Here is a 21,763-nt window from a genome sequence, read left to right as displayed (position 1 = left end):
TATATTTCCATTATATAATAGAGGACTAAACATCTATTTATATTTATCTGAAAAGACAATGTGAAGATATAAAGACAATGTGAAGATATGAAGATATAAAGACAATGTGAAGATATAAAGATACAGATAAATGAATATAATTTTTTACAAAAACTAAGATCGAATATAAGAAAATATCCATATATTCTAACACTCGATATTAAGTGAAACTTGCTGATTAAAGTAACTTTACATCGAAAACTTAGTATATAAATTATTGATATTTTTAGAACTACCAAAATATTAAGAATGTTGCACCTTTAGAATAAAATAATGAAATCATTTCTCTATCTCGTCAAATAAAAGTGGTGTAATTTTCATCTAATACTATTAATTATTTAAAAACTTTAGCATAGATAATAGATTAAAAACATATTACACATCAAATTTTATTTAAATAAAATACTTCTAAAATCATATTAAGACACATATACAAAGTAAAAACTACTTTTATTTGTAATTTAAATAAATAAATAAATAAAAATTAGAAGAGGGTGCATGGATGGTGAGGCACAAGAGGCTGAAAGACCATTTCTCCCCCCTTATAACCTCTTCTTCCCCTCAACAGAAATATTAGTTTCATTCGTTTCACCACATTTCCTGGATCTCTCTCCCCTTTCTTCCTCCTTCAGCAATTCTGTTCTTCACGTAATCCTCTAATTCCACTATCAATCATGGTACGTATCCATCTCTCAATCTGAATTAATTTCATTATTTCATGTTTTTGTTTCTTCATCTATAAATTATTGATATGCGATCATACGATATGAAAGAATTTATCAATATTGTTCTGAATTACGTCGATCCGATAACCTGTTTCTCCTTCAATCGTGATATCTTAAGCAATGATTTGATATTCATCCACATTACACGATTAATTTCGCTTTCGTTATTGTTTTCTAACGCTGATATCATACAAATTTCTATGAATTCTGTTTTTGTTTACGCATTTCATCACCACTGAACACAATGCCTGGTTTTCATTTCATCAACATTAATAACGGGATGCATTTCACAATTCGCTCCCGTTTTATCACAAAAATCGGTTGATTTGATGAGGTGAATTTGGCTTCTCGATGCCCTATCGTGATTATTCGTCTCCGATAACATGAAAATCGCCCTAAACGTCGATTGATGCAGTAACGTGTTTAATCACCGATTGAGATTCATCAAAATTACATACAATTTACGGTTTTCATTTGTGTTTTTTGTTTGTGATTGTTGATTTGGGTAGGCGAACGCCGCTTCTGGTATGGCTGTGCATGATGAATGCAAGCTGAAGTTTCTGGAATTAAAAGCAAAGAGAACTTTCCGATACATCACCTACAAAATCGAAGAACAACAGGTGATGATAGATAAGATCGGTGGTTCTGATGAATCCTATGAAGATTTCACAAACTCTCTCCCTGCTGATGAATGCCGCTATGCTGTTTTTGACTTCGACTTCACCACCGATGAAAATTGCCAGAAAAGCAAAATCTTCTTCATTGCCTGGTAATGATATACATTTCATCACATTACATTATAGTATTATAAAAATAATCATTTTGAATGAATTGAAGATGATGATAATATCTAGAGATGACGTACTGTTTAATTAAAATGAACAACAGGTCACCTGATACATCAAAGGTGAGAATGAAGATGGTGTATGCAAGCTCGAAGGACAGATTCAAGAGGGAACTTGATGGAATTCAAGTTGAATTGCAAGCTACAGATCCTAGTGAGATGAGTATGGACATCATAAAATCACGAGCACTCTAGCTGAATAAACTACATGTTCCTCCATATGGTGGAGTGGAGGTTCGTACGTCTGATGAGTTTCTTTTACTGCAACTGCATGCATGAACGTGGTCATTTTTTGTTCTCTTTTTTTCTTCTTAATTTTTGCTATTAATTTCGTCTGAATGAAAAAGATACTCACTTTTAGAATGTAATGTAACATTACTATTACTATGCACTTATATTCGTCATGTTTGAACACAATTTTATTCCTTTACCTAAAAGGAAATTTATTGGCATCCTTCATTTTCTTCAAGGCTCTATGCTATATATATTACATTTATGGTTTGTGTTTGATTGTGCATAAGCTAGTTTATTTACTAAGCTTATTGTTTGAGCAACTAAATAACTAACTTATAATAACTTATATGTTATGTTAGCTTTTTAGAAAAATATTTTATATAGGTTATTGACAAGCTTATAGGCCCTTTTCGAGATGTTTTTCAAATATACTTTTATATATGCTAGTTTTTAATTATATATCTAAATAACTTCTTATATTATTTATTATTATTAGTTTGTTTTTGTCAAATATTATTAATCTATCAGCTACCGGTTAACTTATCAAATAAAAAAATAGTTTTTCAATTAAAAACTAACTTTTTAGATAGTTTGTCAAACACGCCTAGAGACTTGAGGCTTTTTTATTTTTTTTACTTGATCACGTTGATAGGTTAAGTATTTATATTTGGGAGTAAATTATATGAATCGTCTCTCATTCAGATGCCAAAAAGCACGTTTAATCTCTATTTTCAAAAATTAATTAGGATCGTCTCTCTCGTTTGTTTAAAACTTGCACATTTTTTCCTTTGGACATAAAAAAAAAATAAAATAAAATAAATAACTATTTTCCCTTAACATTTTCTTTTTTAGATTTCTTTTATTTATTTATCAATTTTTAGATTAAAAATAAATAATTAATTAAATATCTCCGCCTACCCCTCTCCCTTCCCTTTCCCCAGTTACCCTCTTTTTCACTTACCTTACAACCATCGTCGACGTACTCCTTGCCATTTTCACCCTCTCTGTCGCACCCCCCTCCCTCCCCATTTATCTCTCTTGCCAAAAAAATGTAATTTATGGTATGATTATTCATTGAATCTAGAAAATGAAAACAAAATGTTATAGATGATTAAGTTATAGGGTTTGATTTAACTAACTTCACCTCCACAGAAAACCACATCTCCCCCTCTTGTTTGATTCTTTGAATATGAAGTTTTTGTGTGTAATTTCCTTTTCCGATATTGTTTGTGTGTAGCTTAAGTTATGGGGTTCAATTGTGAAAGTGAAACTGAAAAGTTTTTGTCCAGGGTCGTAAGAGAGGGTGGGGTGGCATGGCTGATAGCCTAGGGCCTCCAAATTTTTTGGGGCCCATTTTTCATATATCAACTTATATTATTTTAGAAAAAAATAATTTTGGTATTAAGTCGTCGCAGACAAATGCAAAAAGGGACTTACATTTTTTATTTTGGCTGGGCCTCAAATCAGCTTCAATCGCCCTTGTTTTTGCCGGAGAAGACGTGCACCAGATTCCGAAGAAGAAGCTCTAGAATGACGACCACTACCATCTGTATGATTTTGATTTCGACTTCAAATTCTAAACCCATTTTCGATTTTGATTTTGATTTTTGGAACCAATGTTACTTTCTTTTTTATCTTGGTTTGGTTTGGTACTCATTATACGTGGTTGTTGGTGGAAAAGGGTGGTTCTTAGAGGAGATCGAGACTGGAGAAGAATGGTGTTGATGAGATCTAGGGTTTCTGAACATCCTTTTCTAGTGGCATCGGGGGTGACGAGATGTAGCGATGGTGGCCTAGAGTTTATTGACAACAATCTGCTTCGGTGGTGTTTATACAGGAGGGTGGCGATGGTGAAGGAGGTAATGCTGGTAATGTTATGTTTTCATGAAGGTGAAGGCTCGAAGAGGTGTTATGGTGTTTATACATGAGGGTGGCGATGGTGAAGGAGGTGGTTGTGACGATGTTATGTTTTCATAAGGTGAAGGTTCCAAAAGGAGTACCTTGATCGGAAAAAGAGAGAGAGAGAGAGAGAGAGAGAGAGAGAGAGAGAGAGAGAGAGAAAGGGGACGAGGGGAAGATGGTTGTGGTATGTCAATGGTGGTGGGCGGTGATCCGACATTTTGATGGTGTTTGAAGAGAAATAATAAACATAATAGGTAGTTGGAGGTGGTCACCAGTGGTTGGTGGTTTTGCAGGTTGTGATGAGGATGTTGTATATTTTCAACTGATCTGGGAGGAAAATGGGTGATAGATATATGGGCTGTAATTTATGTTTTTTTTAATATAAAATGAATTATAAATAAATTAAAAATAAGATAATAAGGGTAGTATAGTCATTCTACATCTTGTAAAAGATAAAGTGTGTAAATTTAAATCAATGAGGAATGAAGTATGCAAGTTTAAAACATTCAAAAGACGATCCGAATTAATTTTTAAAAATTCACTGTGCTTTTAGGAGTGTAAAGGGTATTTAATTGTTTATGACAAGTTTAAGTTAGGTAAATTTGAGATATATCCATGATAAGATCTAGTCTTGAAAAATGAGTTGAAATCAAAATAAAGGACTAAAAATGTAAAGAAATCAGCGCTACTCACATGTTTTGATTTGACTTGAACTTTCATAACTTGCCAAATAATCCCCAATTTTCTTTTTTCATGTTAAATTGTGTACTTTTATAAGTTGTATTTTACCCCCTCGTGCTTTATACTTTCTCTTTGTCATTTTTGTTATCAACTAAATTCCCAAAATACAATATTATTCCCTAAAAATCATAATTTAGGATATTTGACTTATTAAATTGATTATCAAAACACGTAGGTGTTACATTAAAGGTTTCAATTTTATAATGGAAAATGACTTATATGGGTAAACTATGTTTTAAAATCGTTTAAAAAATACCATTCAAGTTTGGTGTATCCAAAAAACACCATCCAATTAAAACATTTGTACAAAGAACAACAACGAAGTACATTCTTTGTTCAAATTTGATCTTGTGGTAACCGACAATTACAAATAAAAAAAATAAGTAAAGGAAAAAAACAAGAGGGAATGACTCAAAGGGGTAACTATGTTTCAAAATTATTCATAAAACACCATCCAAGTTTGGTATGTTCAAAAAATACCATCCAAGTAAACTTTTTGTATAAAAACACCAACAAACTATATGTTTTGTTCAAATATTACCCATCGGTACCTGGCTCTTACAGGTTAAATGATGATTTGCCTTAACTATTATGACATGGCATAATAATTATTGACAAAACAATAAATGATATATTCTTCTTTTAAAAATCAATTTAGGGTTTCTTCATGAACAAATGACTTCTTCTTCTCCTATGATTGCTCTTATTCTTCTAAATTGATGATCTCGAACTCAAATCCAAAACCCTAATTCTTGACTTAAGGCAAAAAGGGTTCCTTTACCCCTGCCTCAATGGACCTCCCTCTCCCTAAGGAACAAATTCATAAAAAGCCCAAAAGGCATCCAAGCCCAACTACAAGGCCTCTAAGGCCCAATATGGCCCAAGAACCCCCCAACATGGCCTTAAGCCCAAAAAATGAATTGTTACAATCAGGTAGGCCCGAGGCCTAACTTAAACAAGTCCATGCATACGCCCAGCATATGTCGAAGGCTCTGCAATCCAGATGTCGAGCTAGTACGTCCGGCGTACTCCTAGCGTACGCCCAACTTACTCGGCTAGGGTCAAACCGAGGGTTATGGCCTTCAGAAACGAAATCGCAATCTAATTTGGACACTGACATAACTCTCTGATGCCTAAATTAGATTGCGATTCTTAGTGTTACCTTAATGCTATGTATGATATCTCTTTTTTTCCTTACCTTACTCTGCCTCGAATATCATGTCTTTGGGGTATTTAAAGACTGCTCATTGTTAGAAGAGTTTATAGTCTCGACCGGTCCTTCATTTTTTATCTGGTCTACAGATAGGCATGTCTCTTGTTCTTTCCTTATTATTTTATTGTTTCGTACCATTTCTTTTACGTGTTTCCTGGGATATGGTTCCGATACTTGTGCACGATGTATTCGAATTTATATTTGTTTGTAACAATTCGTGGTCTCTGTAACGCCCATTTGGTGATGGATAATGTAGGTTGTGGGGACTGAGTGTTCGATTTGTGTTGGAGCCCAAGAGAATATCAGTAAGTATCAGTTCGATCCTTTATGAAGTTCGATTTTATGTTAGAAAAGGTTTAAGGCAAGGGAGAGTTGATAGAAGTGTAGAGCTTCTCGTTTCCTTCTCGTGGATATAAAGAATGATGAAATCGGACTTAGAATGAAGAAGTTATGACATTCGGAAGATTGACAGTTCTTGACCCTAGTCGAGTACATTGGGCGTACTGGCTCGAAATCCGAATCGCAGAGGCTTCAGCATATATTGGGTGTATGCATGGACTTGTTTAAGTTGGGCCTCGGGCCTACCTGATTGTAGCAAGTCATTTTTTGGGCTTAAGGCCATGTTGGGGGTTCTAGGGCTATATTGGGCCTTAGAGGCCTTGTATTTGGGCTTGGATGGCTTTTTGGGCTTTTTATGGATTTGGGTCTTAGGGGGAAGGAGGCTTATTAAAGCAGGGGTAAAGGAGTCATTTCTGCCTAAAGTCAAGAATTAGGGTTTTAGACTTGAGTTCGAGATCATCACTTTAGAAGAAGAAGAGCAATCATAGGAGAAGAAGAAGTCATTTGTTCATGAAAAAACCCTAAATCGATTTTTAAAGGAGAAATATATCATTTGTTGTTTTGTTAATAATTATTATGTCATATCATAATAGTAAAGCCAAGTCATCATTTAACCTGTAAGAGTCAGTTACCGATGGATAATATTTGAACAAAACATATAGTTTGTTGATGTTTTTTATATAAAAAGTTACTTAGATGGTGTTTTTTGAACATATCAAACTTGGATGGTGTTTTTTGAACAATTTTGAAACATAGTTACCCCTTTGAGTCATTTCCTCTTGTTTTTCTCCTTTACTTATTTTTTACCGGTAATTGCCGGTTACCACAAGGTCAAATTTGAACAAAGAATGCATTTCGTTCGTGTTTTTTGTACAAATATTTTACTTGGATGATATTTTTTGAACACACCAAACATGAATGGTATTTTTTAAACAATTTTAAAACATGGTTACTCATATAAGTCATTTTCCCATTTTATAACTACCAATAATTTCAATGATTTATTTGTTTAAAAAAAACCAAAAGGGTAAAAAACTCAACCATAGTGGCATAGGACATGAACACCCGATTCAGTAGCATCAGAAGTCCAATAAGTCTAATCTCTATTAACTTAAGATGTTAAAAAGACAACACTTTTGAATTTATCACCACAATGCAAAACTATAGATTCATGGAGAAGGCTCCATCTTACTTGAGGCACACTAAACTCTGAAAAACACGTGAAAATGCAAGAAAAGCAATGAGATTTGCTTCAAGGAAGATGATCAGAAGTCAAGAAAGATGCAAAACGCCAGAACTGAAGCAACTCTCTTAACTGCATAACATCCATCACTGTGTAACATCACTCCACATCGATCACTGTATAACAAATAGGTTTTGCAATTAATTTGCACTAAACTTAAACAATTTGAAGAACCAAATCCTGTACAGAATCGCTTTATATACCCAAATCCCTAAATTATCAAACAATCAAACATGAAATTTGAAGAACCCCAATCTAATTACCTTATTAGATCATTGATTGATAATTCGAATTAGTTCGATTCCCTAAAATCAAGATCCTCCCGATCTCATAACTCAAGAAAGCATCGATGCAAGCATATTGCACCTGCGCCGGATTCAGCCGCCGATTATCCCAATTACTCATCGTAATAGCCTTCCGCTTGCTCATCTCCTTCCGAAGAACCTTTCTCGTCAATTGTTTCAACCCTGCATTCTTAAGCTCCTTCACACCGTACTTCTTCGCAGCAATCAACCTTAAATCAACCGCCGTCGCAACTACAAGGAAGTAATCCTCCGTAAGCTTCTTCACGTCTTCATCGATTCCGACGCCGGTGAAAGTGTAGGAGGGATTTCTGAGGAAGTTACAGAGCGACCAAGGGAGAATTGGGGAGTGGAGGATTTGGAAAATCAGGCATCTGCGTCCCACGCACAGTTGGAGCGTCGCCACAGGGTTTTTGCAGTCGCGGCAGTAGTTAGGACGCCACTCGAGATCGAGGCCGACGATGAGGGAGCTGAGACTGTGGCTGTGGAGGCGTTCGATGTCGGAGATCCACGTGTCAACGTAAGAGGGTGTGCTTGTGACTATGGTTAAAATCGTTTCTGTGAAGAATTTGACGTCATATAGGCGGTGGGTGCCATCGTTGGGTCCATGATCCACGATGCTCATCGGCCTCGCCATGTCTATTCGTTCTGTGAGAGGGTTTAAAGCAAACAAAGTAGATGAGAGAAAGGTTATTCTTTGATTTCTTTCATACCGTACGGGATAAGAATAGATGGGTTACTTCAATTTCAAAAGTGTTTTGGGATTACTTGTTTGGTGGGTGTTTGAAAAATGATTTTTTGAATTACTTCTTGATTTATTGGTTTTTTTAAAAGCAATTAAATTAAAAAGGTGTTTGGCAAATAGTTATTTTATAGGGAAAAAAATAGCTTCTTCCAAAAAGCTATAAATTTTTGGTTTTCTCAAGGAGTCGATAAACACTTTCAGACGCAATCATAATTATGCCCTTAAAACAATTTAGGAGCTGTTTAGCAGGATCTGAATTATTAAGATCTGAACTTTTAATATGTTTGAATTTTTATCATGCTGTTTGGTTGGAACATCTAGGGATGGCAAAAAAGCCCGAACCCGATCATTTCGGGTCGGGTAACGGGTCATTATCGGGTTTTTTATCGGGTTCGGGGCAGGGAGTGGGTTATCCTCGCCCCGACCCGCCCCGCCCCGATTATATATATATATATATATATATATATATATATATATATATATATATATATATATATATATATATATATATATATATATATATATATATATATATATATATATATATATATAATGTTCAAAAAATTTTGCGGTTAATTGTACGCCTTCAAATATAAAATACTTATTGTGGACAATTTTTTTAGTTATTAACAATCTGGTGTTAATGATCATTTTTATGTGTTTTGACGTATTAAACAAAACTTAAATCAAATAATTTTTAATATAACGTCCAGTTTATTTTATTAAAGTGATGCATCATGTTTTTAATTTTAAAGAGTTGCTAGAACATGTATATTTTATAAGACATTGGGGTACCCTAAAAGAGAATAAAGATTTCGTTATCAATTTTTGTAAACCCGATAAGATACTCGAAGCCCGACGGGGAAACCCGAAACCCAATGGGGCACCCCGATAAGATACCCGAAAGTTATCGGGGCGGGTTTGGGAATCCATGCCCCGCCCCGAACCCGCCCCATTGCCATTCCTAGGAACATCTGAATTGCTGTCTGAATTAAAAATGATCATTTTACCCTTTTGTATTTTTTTCTTTTTTTTTTCGAATTCAATGTTTCTGTTTATAAAATAATTGAACCAACTTCTTGAGTAATTATAAAAATACATACAAGCACTATACAAAATCCAAATTAAACAAAAATCAAAATTAAACATAAACATTTGACAAATCTATCCAATAAAGAAATCAATAGAAGTACATTGTTATTTCTTAGCAAAATTAAACATAAATATTTGACAACACAACTCTTTGTAAGTTTTTTCTTTCCTATCCCTGCGCGTTCCTTCTCTTCTTGCATAATCATTCTCCATGCTCCATCTAATTTGAATTTACAACTGAAAAAGAAGCATACGTCAAAAGTTTATGCAAGCAAAGACACAAAAACTTTATTTGGTGCAGGGACCTTACTGGAATCAACTTGATTGAACTGAAAAGTGAGATATCAAGCACAAATTCCCATTTTTCCTAATTTCTATTTTTCTCTGTATTCATTCTCATAAATTTGCAATCATTTCAAAAGTGATCCACAATCCTTATTCCAATGATCTTAACCAAAATTCTCATACAAAAACGAAATTGAATGTCTCTCAAGAAGGAGAAAATGCCTACGGGAATAGAATCAGTAAATGACAAACCTAATTTGTTCTCTATGGGATTTTAGACAATATGTGATTTTGTTAACACATTACGTTGGGAACAGAAGGAGAAAAAACCTTACCAAGAGCTGTTGTCGACGACTTTGAGGGAGCTAGAGGGTGGCGCTCCCGACGGCGTTAGCGGAGGCGGCGTCGCTGGAGGAGGCGGTCGCTTGCTGGTGGAGAAGGGGCTGCAGAATCGTTGTTGTAGGAGGTGGAATCGATGTTGTAGGAGGTGAAATCGATGTTGTCGAGGTGGAGCTCGAGTGTTGTGGCGCTGCGTCAGAGCTGTCACCGGAGAAGAAGACATCGGTGACTGTTATGGCGGGGAGGGAAAACACAGCTGGAGGCGATGTCGTTGTTGTACGTCGATGAGAGGAAAGGTCGAAGAGGCGAGGTGTTGAGAAGAATAGAAAAAGCGAGACATGCTAGGGCATTTGTGTCTTTATTTTTTTCAGACGCACCTTCAAGTTTGAAATTTTAAGAGTCATTTAATAAATGCAGAGGTAGAAAATAAGAGGCTACCAAACACTCAAGTGTGGGTTATCTTTTGAACCAAAAATTTATCACCTAAATGCCCTATATCCACAACACCTTTTTTTAACATGTTTAAGTGGTAGATAATTTTTTATTATATCAAACTCACAAAACTTTTAAATTTCTATTTTCGATTGACTTATCCAAGGAAATAAAATGTATACACCAATTGCAAAAATGACATATACATTAAAGCTCATTTTGAACCAATAAACTCTAAACCCTTAAATAAAAATTCGAACTCCTAAACTATAAATTGTATATATGTATTGAAGAATGTGCGATTTTCTTACATTTCATCATTAAAAATTATCCCAACGTGCTTTTATAATAGGCGAAGACAACAATTTTTTATTTTCTTATAAAAACAACATATTTTTAATTTTAAGGTAAAACAACATAATTTTATTGTAAATCTAAAATAGGTGTTCTAAAAAAATTCATCATCACCTCCAAAATTATCCCTCGAAAAGAAACTATTTGATGTCATGCTTTGCACTCCGGCCTTAGAATGTCGCTTCTTTGCTATTTGATTATAAAGTTGTGGTTAACAATAAATATGACATCACTAACTGATATGTTGTTCTCGAACTTTCTATGAAGGGTCGGTGATAGAGTTGAAGAAACAGTGGACAAAAGCTTTATTTTCATCACTGATGACATGGTCATTCCATACACTGATAAAAAGAATCATTGGATGCTTTGATTGATGAAGTATTTCCCTCATTGGAATTCAATAGGTTTGAATTAGATTATATCATCTCGTAGGGAATATTATCCATAAAAAAATAATAGTGTCAATGAGATTAACGATTACTTGATCGATCGATTCCACAGAGAAGAGATAATTTACCATAGTTCGATGAAGCCATAGATGATAAAAATGGCTTCTATGCGTTGTATTCTTGAACTCGCTCATTGTTAGTGGTTTACCCCCTCATTACCTTCGGGTGAAAGTTAGATGCTCGATCATATTGTTACAGTATATTGACCCAACAAATGGATTATGTTAGTGAGACCTACCGAAAATTTCAAAGATGATGGAGTTTATACAACAAACATGGTATATAAAGAAGTGTTACAAGATTAATAATGTATTAGCAGTTATGTGTTTTTACACATTTCTATATTAGGTGTATCTTAAATAGTTATTTTATTTTTGTTTAAACGACTTACAAAATTTATATTTTGTGTCTGATTGAACCGTTTATAACCGATATATGACAATAGAATCCAACTTTGGCTTATTTTGACATGAATCATGTCAAAAATAACGCCAAAGTTGGATTCTATTGTCTTGAACATTTACTTTCTTTTGGAACATAACATTTTTGTAAAAGAAACATATCATCGTAAAAACTATTCGCCGCCACCGCTTTGCGCGGGTAACGAGTTATATATATATATATATATATATATATATATATATATATATATATATATATATATATATATATATATATATATATATATATATAGGCTTAGGCTTAGGTTATTCTATTCAAAGTAATTATTGTGTTATTGTATGCATAAATGTGGTCCAATCATTTTACTTATTTTAAGAAAGTGATTAATACATATTATTTAATTAAATATAATTGAAAAATATCATCTAATTTAACTAGAAGGATATTTTAGTCAGTTAATATATATTTAATAAAGGAAATTTGCATATTTTAAGGGATCAAAGATTCTATTAATTTTCACAATCCGATTTTACAAATTATAAGGTTTTTATTTCGGACATTCTGACAGAATATGTTTGACTATGTTCAAAAATAACAAAATTTCTTACAGAATAACAAAATTCTCGAACCATCAATTGAAGAATTAAATCAAAAATTACATTAATTCTTATAGAATACATGTAACAATTTCTAAGAATCACATTTATTTTTGAAGAATAAAACTAACAAAAAAAATTCAAATCTGGAAAAAAAAATCAAAAATCTAACAAAAACACTAATACATTCTAAAAGAATAATGTTGCTAAGAGACGTTGTTCAAGTTTCGTGGTCTGTTCTTCAAGCATCAGCTTCTGTAGAAACAAATACAATGAATAAATTAGTGAGAAAATATTCATACTTCATTCCAACATAATTGGAATTCGTGATTCCATTATAATAGAATTGGAATTCATTTACCAATAATTATATTCATTCGGGGGATTCTAAACAGAATATGTTCATGGTTATCATAAAAAAAACATTTTTTTCTGATAGAATGCTATAAACGAAGATATACCATTCAGTTAAAGCATTTTAACGAGCACTCGGTGTGCATGAAAACAACTTTCAATTCAGTTGAAGCATTCATCTGTTAAATAAGCAACCAAAACAACCATTTAAGTTAAATCTCGTTCCCCTCTTTATCTAAACTTCATCTTTATACTTCCATTTATGTTAATTATACAAAAGAAAAATAAATTAATTCCTTGTTTTGTGACATCCAAACCACAAAATTACAAACACACATAAATCTATGTCCAATTATAAACACATAAAACATTCAAATGGGTACTTGAATAAACTTATATAATGCATAAAAATCCAGTATTTTAGGATGCTATCTTTCGCTATGAAGTACCCAGAAAATAGAAAGAAACATCCCATCAATCCAGAAATCACAGACGTACCCATGATGAAATTCGGCACTAGTTCATTAAAACAAGCTATTAACGAATTCGACATCAAGATTACCATCCATACGATCAATGCAAAGTAGAAGAAATTGTTGATTTCGGTGTGTAATCCAACTAGCCAGTAGACTGGGATTGTGTAAAGAATACCGATCATTAGAAGAAACGAAAGGAAGATGAGAGTGTTTGAGATTACATACGATGAAACTCTATATGCTCCTCTTGATGTTTCCCTTATCAAGATTCGTCGTTCTTGTAAGAAAAGCGGTAATCCTTCTGTCGATGAAGAGAGGAGGAATGTAAGACTGAATGCGAAGAACCCTAATCGAGCTTGTAACGCGAGTTTCCCTTTATTCGTTGACATATTTACAAAGATGGTTCCAAGGATTTAAACTGGAGAGATACCATGATTATAGGGATTATTTTTGGAAGTCATTAAACAAATAACTAAATTACCCTTATTTATTTATTTAATTATTTAATTTTTTATTTAATTTTGATTGGCCCACATTTATGCATACAATAACACAATAATTAATTTAAACACCTGAACCTAGCTCTCTCTCTCTCTCTCTCTCCCTCTCTCTCTCTCTCTCTCTCTCTCTATATATATATATATATATATATATATATATATATATATATATATATATATATATATATATATATATATATATATATATATATATATATATAGCAGACGATGAGATCTCCCTCACCTTGTCTCCTAACTAATTAGTGATCTCTTTTCTCTCAGCCCTCCCCTCTCTTATACCGACCAATCCTGATGTCCTCTGTAAATTGAATCAATAAACGGTTCTTCCCTCTCACTCTGAATCAGGAAAGAACGAGCAAGGGTATAAATTTGCAGGTTCTTCAACCGAAATCAATTGAAGACTTTATTTGTGGGCTTTTGAAGTTCACCTGACTTCTTTCTCTTCTCGTAGTTGATATGGGTTTAATCTATACATTATGTGATTCCACTTTGTATTTGATTTCTGAGTTTAATTCGTATGTAATGTAATCGATTTTATAGTTTTTTTTCTTAATCAGATCGGTTATCCATCGATTTTATATTTTTTTCCTAGTTTTTCTCTTCCTATAGTTGATATAGGTTTAATCCATACGCCGTCAACAATCGCCTTCTAAGGCTAAGGCTTGAATTGAAGTTGGATTCAAAGCCCAGGTTCCCCAAACCCTAGCCATCAATGTATTATCTGGAATGGTCGTTCATATCTTCCCTCAAGTGGTTTCTTCCGTCACTCATATCTGGAACTTTGTTCAAGTTGGCAGTTGACTAAATGGGCGTAATAACTCATTGGCTTACGTAGCACGATGAGTCAACTCACCACCGAATCATTGTTGACTCACCTGCTTAGTTGACAGTTGACAAGGTAGTTGTGACCTTCAAAAATGGGTAAATGTACAATACATTGTTGGGCTACACTGACAATAATCATATCTATTAATTCAATGGAACACTATTGACATATTAAAGACTAATCAACTGGGCCATTTCTGAATGTTTAAGTAATTGTTGACATATTAAAGACTAATCAAACATAATTGTTAGTGAAATTGATTCCGTTCAAATCTTCTGTAATTGGTTTCAAGTTTAATTTTGTTAGCTTGAACCAATAATATGGATGTATTTTATAGAAATCAATTAAGTAATTACACTATTAAATTTGTATTAGTTATTGCCTTAAGATTTTCTTATATTATGTTTAGCATAAATGAGAAGTTATCGCATGGGAGGACCCACAATATTTTGTAGATGCAACAGAACACCACTAGATCCATCCCATTCGACATATTATAACAATGTACTTTTAAAGGGTTAAAAACCATTTTCGAAAATGGTTATTGTCACTCTAACCCAACGAACTTTCGGGTTTTAGTTTAAATGGTCCCTATATATATATATATATATATATATATATATATATATATATATATATATATATATATATATATATATATATATATATATATATATATATATATATTGCATTATAAGGGAATGAATTCCACTTTTATCAGCTAGTTTGGTCAGGTTACATGTAATGTAATCATGCCAAGAAGAATGCTACTTAGGAAATAATATGTTGGTTTGTAATTAAGTACCTTTATCTCCATCCTACTGAGCATCAATCTTCGAGACCAAGATTTAGGAAATAATACGTTGGTTTGTAATTAAATATCTCTATCTCCATCCTAGTCAGCATCAATCTTGGAGACCAAGATTGATGCTGGCCCCTTTGAATATAGCACCACCACCACTGTCAACACCAACACCACCACTGTCATCGGCATCTACCACCACCACCAACAACAACAACCACCACCTTCCTCTGATTATCTCATTCCTTTCTTCCACTGTAATTGGTTTTCTTTCTAAGATTAATGTTGACAACCAGGTAATTTGAGAAACTTACGACTTTCATCGAGCCGAAACCCTATTACCTTCCTTGAGGACTTTTGTCGAACATGTGGCATATGCATATATTGTTTACCGTTTTCTAAGAGGAACAACAAGTACATATACATACATAGTTTCTGGTGGATTCGAAACTAAAATGACACATGTCTAAGGATTAACAACATATAATAAGGAAAAACAAACATGATCTGCTTTCACAATCTTGTAACTACCAACGGGACTAGGGTTCGAGAAGGTTGTGACGTGGTCACCCAATTGGACCACCAAGGATGCTTGTAACGGGTTGCAGGAAGTAAAATTCATTGTCACCAATTTGAAGATCATGTGAATCAAACTTTACCAACGGAGTATCTAGAATGGAGTATCAGGTAGGTAGGTGGATGATGCCTTCATGAAACAACCCTTCACAATTTATGTAAAAACAATAATTTCATTGTACAAAGTTTCTTCAAAATTTTCTATTTCGTTAAACTTTAGTGTAGATACATACAATGGATAATCCCATAGCATCGAAGAAACCACCAGAATCTAATGCCTCTGATCAACATGAACACCTCTCGGGTGACGCCGAAACCCACAACAAAGTCATCGTCAGAATTGATAGTAGCGATAGGAATAATTCTACCCGTTTGATGCATCTGATAGTCCTGTTAGAGGCGTGATTAACAACTATTACATTTATACGAATCATAGAGCTTCAAATTCAAAGCAATCGTTTGATACCCATGATTCAAGTGAAGGAAAGCATTATTTTGTGCGTGATTGAGAGCAAAAATGGATCGGAGGCAATGGATAACTAGCCGGCGATTATTGGTGGAGGAATTGATGGCAGCAGGCAACAATGGATTACAAGGATTTCACCGTAATTTCCCCCCTTTTAATTTCCTTTGGTTTTGCTAATGATTTTTTTTGTTCTTGTTATTCTATAGTTATTTGACTAAATGACTCGAAATTGTACTATGATTTTGTGCGTCTTCCTCGTTCCTTCGATCCGATCGGATTTCAAGAGGCAAAGGGGATTACCATAGCCAACAAGGAAGAAGGAAGAAGAAGACAGGTAGCAAGTGAGGTGACTTTATTTTAATGACGTGTCAAATGGTACCCGCTGAGTAGGAAGGGGTTCATCGGATGAACCCTTTACATTTTTCATAATGGCATTTTAAAAACTTAAAATATAAATTCATTCCCTTATAATGCAAAAATTATCACGAATGACCATTAAACCAAAACTAATAAGTTTGTTGGACTACAATCCTTTTGAAAACCCTCCAGCACCTTGCATAAACAACAAATTGAAGATAAAATGGATGAAAACAGTATTTTTTCACAAAATGAAAAAAGCAAATGTTTTATGAGAGTTTGAAAACCGGTTTCTAAATTGTTTTTTTCAAACCGGTTTCAGTTTTAAAATCCTCAAACCGATAATGGACCGGTTTCAACCAAACTAGTTCCTAAATCAATTTTGAATCGGTTTGAAAACTTGTTTTGGATCGTGGACATCAACTTAGGATGGTCACATGAATGGATTAATGAAAACGTAAATTCAAATTGACTTCATTTTTTAAAATATAGATATGTATTATATTATATCCGAACTAAACTAAAATCGTATCAAAATCAACCGAATTACAATTTTAGTTGTTAAAAGACCAAGCATAGAATAAATATATAAAAGTAAAAAGCATTGTCTACATTCAAATAATCAAAAAAGAAGACCATCTTAATGCCAATTTCCATTAAAAATCAAGCCTTCATAAGAATTGACAAAAGGGTACAATCAAACAACTTTAAACAAAGCCCTTCAATAATTGAGGAAAAAGAAAATTTAATTTAAAAAATTCAAAGGTATTGTGTAATTAGATGAACACAGAACACTAAGAAATATATAACATAGATCCAAATCCTGTACAGAATCGTTTTGTAAAACCCAAATCCTAAATGGATAGATAAATCATCATCAAATCAAACATGAAAAATTAAGAACCCTAAATCAAATTACCTTAGATCAAAGATGGCGAATTCAAATTCAGTTCTGATTCCCAGAAATCAAGACCCTCGCGATCTCAAAACTCAAGAAAGCATCGATGCAAGCATACTGTACCTGAGACGAAGTCAGCCATTGATTATCCCATCTGCTCATCGTAATCGCCTTCGGCTTGCTCACCTCCTTCCCAAGAACCCTTCTCGTCAATTCTTTCAACCCTGAATTCTTAAGCTCCCTCAAACCATACTTCTCCGCAGCCAACGCCCTCACATCAGCCGTTTTCGCAGCCACCAGATTGTAATCTTCCGTAAGCTTCTCCAAGTCGTTATCGATCCCAACGCCGGCGAAGGTGTAGGAGGGATTGCTGAAGAAGTTTCGGAGCGACGAAGGGACGTTAGGGGAGTGGAGGATCTGAAAAATTAAGCAGCTGCGTCCCACGCAGAGTTGGAGCGTGGCCACTGGGTTTTCGAAGTTCCGACTCTGGTTAGGACGCCACTCAACATCGAGGCCGACGACGAGGGAGTGGAGACGGCTGCGGTGGATGCGTTCGATGTCGGAGATCCAAGTGTCGACGTATGATGGTGTATTTGTGACTATGGTTGAGATGGTGTCTTCGAAGAATGTGACGTCGTAGATGTTGTGTGTATCGTCCGGGAGTTCATGATCCACGATGCTCATCGTCCTCGCCGTGGCCATGGCTTCTTTGGTGGCGCGTGGTTGTAGAAGAGAGTGAAAGAAAGTTGAAGGGAAATAAAAGCGGATTGGAAAAGGGTACTAGAATCATATCGCCCGACTGATGTTGAATAGGTTTTATAAACGATTTCCATCAACGAATCCATACATCAAATATTTATGGGTAATTCTATATACACGAACAAAAGTCTAAATGCACGATGATTTGATTGATTATGTTTATTTAGTCAAATTTTATTTTTGAATTTAAACAAACTGTTTACATAATACGAATTTTCATTTGTCACCCTTCTATTTAACTATGTATTTCAAAATTCAACTTTTACTTGTTTAAAATATATTCCACACATCCATTATTTAAATATCATTAATATAATATTATAGGGGGAAATGACTTTTTTCTACGCATATTTTTTTTGTATGCTCTTATTTTCTAAATGTATTTTGCAAGAATGAAATGATTGATTATATTTAATGTAGTCAAATTTATCCAAAATTTCAACAAAATATATTTTTATTTAGGGGTAATTACTAATCTAGCCAAATTAAGGAAGTGATTATCAATTTTTAGTCAAAAATTAGTAAATGTCCGAATATAGCCCACGAAACCGTAGGTTTCTAAAATCGTCTACTGTTTCACCATATCGTCTATTGTTTCGTGTTTTGTATAAAAAAATTGTTTTTTTTTTTCATTTGTAACATACAAAACCATAGGTTTAGGGAAACCTACAGTTTCCTCTCGGTTAAGCTACGGTATCCCGGTTTTGGGGGAAAAATACGGGGTTTTTTTTTTTTTTTTTTTTTTTTTTTAAATCTACTGTTTTTGGGGTCTCGTCTACTGTTTTGTGAAAAAACCTACGGTTTTAATTTTTTTTTAATTTTTTTATAAGATGTAGAATTATTTTAACAATTATTTTGTTAAAAATTTTTGAGAATTCAAAACATTAGACTTTAAAAAAAACGTATGGGTCTTCTCACGTACACCAAATTTGTTCATTTTGTGAAGTGCAAGATGGGTTTTCCCGAAGAATCAAATGTCAGTATGACTTATCAACATCCATAACAACTCTATTATTGTGATATTCTTGGTAGAAAATTGCTTTTGGATGGTTAGGGCAAGGGGAATCAAATCGACTACTGTTTTCCAAGTCACAAAAATTGTTGACCACATACTTGTTGTGCAACAAACTTGAAGTCTAATCATCGACACTTGTACACTGTAGGTTTAGTATGAAACCTACAATTTTATATTTTTTTTTCGATTTTTTTCAAAAGAAAATTAACCACATATACAAAACCTACTCCTAATTACAAACACGGTAAAATTTTGATGAAAAGTAGACAAACCTGGTTGTTCTTCGGGTGCTCCATTGAGACAAAAAATTGTCAAACCAAATAAAACAATAGGAAAATGACCTAATCTGGAAAAAAAAATTCATTATATACTTTGGGCTAATGGACCACGAAAAAGTAAACAGGTCCGTGAAACAGTAGCCTATTAGCACTAAACACTACTTTAATGCATAAAATAATAGTCAACAATGTTAACCGTAGTCAACCAAAAGTTGACTACATTTTTAAGGGCTATTTTTGGCTAAGTATTATTTTTTTTGCTATTTTTTGATAAGTAATTAACAAAAATTGCTAGATCTGTATTTTCCCCTTTTATTTATAGCTTTCTTTTTTATTTATATACATATTAAAAAAACGAAATGCCGATGGATTTTCCATGTTAGAAAAAAACACTAATTTAATAACGGTTTATGATGCTTCAATATTTGTATAATTTTAAACTTATGAAAGTGTTATTTTCTAATTAACACTAATTGAGTTTTTAAACGCCAATTGAGTTCTAATACGTTAATTGAGTTTGTAAATGTTAATTTTAAACACTACTTGAGTTTTTAAACACCAACTCTAAATGCTAATTTTTTAAAACACTAATTAATTTTAAATACTAATTGAGTTTTTAAAAACTAATTTTTAAATGTTGATTGAGTTTACAAATGAATTAGACTAATACTATAGGTTAAAAATTATTTATATATAGTTTTAAATATTATCATACACATATGAGCATATATTTCTAATAGAATAGATTAATATAGGGAATTTTTAAAAGTCGAAAAAGTATACGATGAAATATGAACATTATGTATTAATAAAGGGATTAATGAGAAATTATATAATAAGGTTGTGATAATTGTCAGATTTCAAACTTGAGGCACAAATACCAAAACAATTACACGATTCATTTCGTGCGAATAGGAGGACCCATATTTATTAATACACATTATTTATAGGATAATTGCTTAGGTTATCTATATTATCCATTATTAATGATCATCATGTCATCACAAAGATAATTTTTCCACTCAAGTTTTTTATTTATCCATTAAAAAAATAATAGATGGACAATTATACACTCTTCTAATTGTTGAAGTTACAACCACAAATCTACAAACACCAAAAGCCCAACAAGCCTTCTTCTTCCCCCACCCTTTTCACTTACTTGCATAGAGTAGGTCCTCCGATCACCATCTCCGGCAACTACCTCCTCTAACTTTCGCCTCCCTCCTTCTACCACTTCTAAACCTTCCATTCGTCTCACTCAAAAGTAGGAACCCGTCAAAGTCCACTATCTTCCCCTTTCTTTCACTTTTACCATCGCCAACAATCACTATCTTTCTCCACGATTGCGGCGACGACTCTCTTCGGAGAGCCTGGAACTCACTAAAACTCTACGGAAGGAACCTTGCAACTCACTGAAACTCCCAAAAACTCTTAATTTATGCAATCCCTTATTATAAGATGATGGAGGATTTTATATATATATATCAGTGGTTTTCCAGAAATGGTGATCAGGATGTTAGAGTAATCTGAAAGTAAGAAGGGTAGTTGAATTGGTTGGGTACCCGTTTCGATAGTTGAGATTTTGTTCTTCGTAATCTGATAAAGTTGTCGAGGACTTATAGTGGATTCGGTGGAAAGTGCTTGGGAATATCGAGCTCGTTGAGATTTCGGGGAGTATTCATTCAATTTTGGTAGGTGTGTGTTTACTAGGATTGGCTAGTAATGGAACGCTAGTACTAATAGCCTCAGGTTGTTGGCAGCTTCGATTAATCAGGTTGCGAGATAGATTAAAAATCTATCAATTTTGTGGTTGGAAGAGCATAATTGAATCTAAGTGGGGGAGAACCGCTTGGACTATGGGATTACATAAGGAATGAGATTTCAGGTTACCTTGCACATTAGTGGTGGCGCATGGAGGGTATGTGATTAGTTTCAAGTGGAGGGTTTGTGTTAGGGCCACTTTGCACGTTCTTGTCTAATGAAGGATTTGGGGTTCGAAGCATAACCTAAATACCTAATTAGGGTATAGCCGAATGAGGTTTCAACTCATGATGATTGTGGTGAATACAATAGATGCACGGTAAGACCATGGGTTGGGTCCATGGCAGTGTGGAAGTATTGTAAGACTGCGGGATGGTCGTAGCATTCACTAGGTTGGC

At 33.8% G+C, this 21,763-nt stretch overlaps 3 protein-coding genes across 3 annotated transcripts; 1 reads left to right on the top strand and 2 right to left on the bottom strand.

The window, feature by feature from the left end:
* Positions 1 to 592: 592 nt before the first annotated feature.
* Positions 593 to 2,077, top strand: LOC111901775 (actin-depolymerizing factor 7). Its single transcript, XM_052767404.1, has 3 exons — positions 593 to 716; positions 1,274 to 1,533; positions 1,653 to 2,077. Exons 1-3 carry the CDS (start codon positions 714 to 716, stop codon positions 1,801 to 1,803), a joined length of 414 nt encoding a protein of 137 aa, XP_052623364.1. The 5' UTR covers positions 593 to 713; the 3' UTR covers positions 1,804 to 2,077.
* A 5,042-nt stretch (positions 2,078 to 7,119) lies between these two features.
* On the bottom strand, positions 7,120 to 8,360 carry LOC111901729 (3'-5' exonuclease). The gene is made up of 2 exons (XM_023897613.3): positions 7,544 to 8,360; positions 7,120 to 7,396 (listed from the first exon to the last, which is right to left on the bottom strand). The coding sequence occupies exon 1, from the start codon at positions 8,217 to 8,219 to the stop codon at positions 7,548 to 7,550; it is 672 nt and encodes a 223-aa protein (XP_023753381.1). The 5' UTR covers positions 8,220 to 8,360; the 3' UTR covers positions 7,120 to 7,396; positions 7,544 to 7,547.
* A 9,075-nt stretch (positions 8,361 to 17,435) lies between these two features.
* On the bottom strand, positions 17,436 to 18,427 carry LOC111901728 (3'-5' exonuclease). The gene has a single exon (XM_023897612.3). The coding sequence runs from the start codon at positions 18,252 to 18,254 to the stop codon at positions 17,601 to 17,603; it is 654 nt and encodes a 217-aa protein (XP_023753380.1). The 5' UTR covers positions 18,255 to 18,427; the 3' UTR covers positions 17,436 to 17,600.
* Between the last annotated feature and the right edge of the window lie 3,336 nt (positions 18,428 to 21,763).

This window comes from Lactuca sativa, chromosome 9 (assembly GCF_002870075.4).
Source record: "Lactuca sativa cultivar Salinas chromosome 9, Lsat_Salinas_v11, whole genome shotgun sequence".
Classification (NCBI taxonomy): Eukaryota; Viridiplantae; Streptophyta; class Magnoliopsida; order Asterales; family Asteraceae; genus Lactuca; species Lactuca sativa.
Note: the sequence above shows the minus strand (reverse complement) of the source record. Positions and strands in the feature narration are given on the sequence as shown.

Excerpts from the sequence above, each read along its gene's own strand:
- LOC111901775 (XM_052767404.1), top strand. Across the intron at positions 1,534-1,652 it reads AAAATCTTCTTCATTGCCTG|GTCACCTGATACATCAAAGG; the intron begins GTAATGATATAC and ends AATGAACAACAG.
- LOC111901729 (XM_023897613.3), bottom strand. The coding sequence starts at position 8,219 with ATGGCGAGGCCGATGAGCATCGTGGATCATGGACCCAACGATGGCACC.
- LOC111901728 (XM_023897612.3), bottom strand. The coding sequence starts at position 18,254 with ATGGCCACGGCGAGGACGATGAGCATCGTGGATCATGAACTCCCGGAC.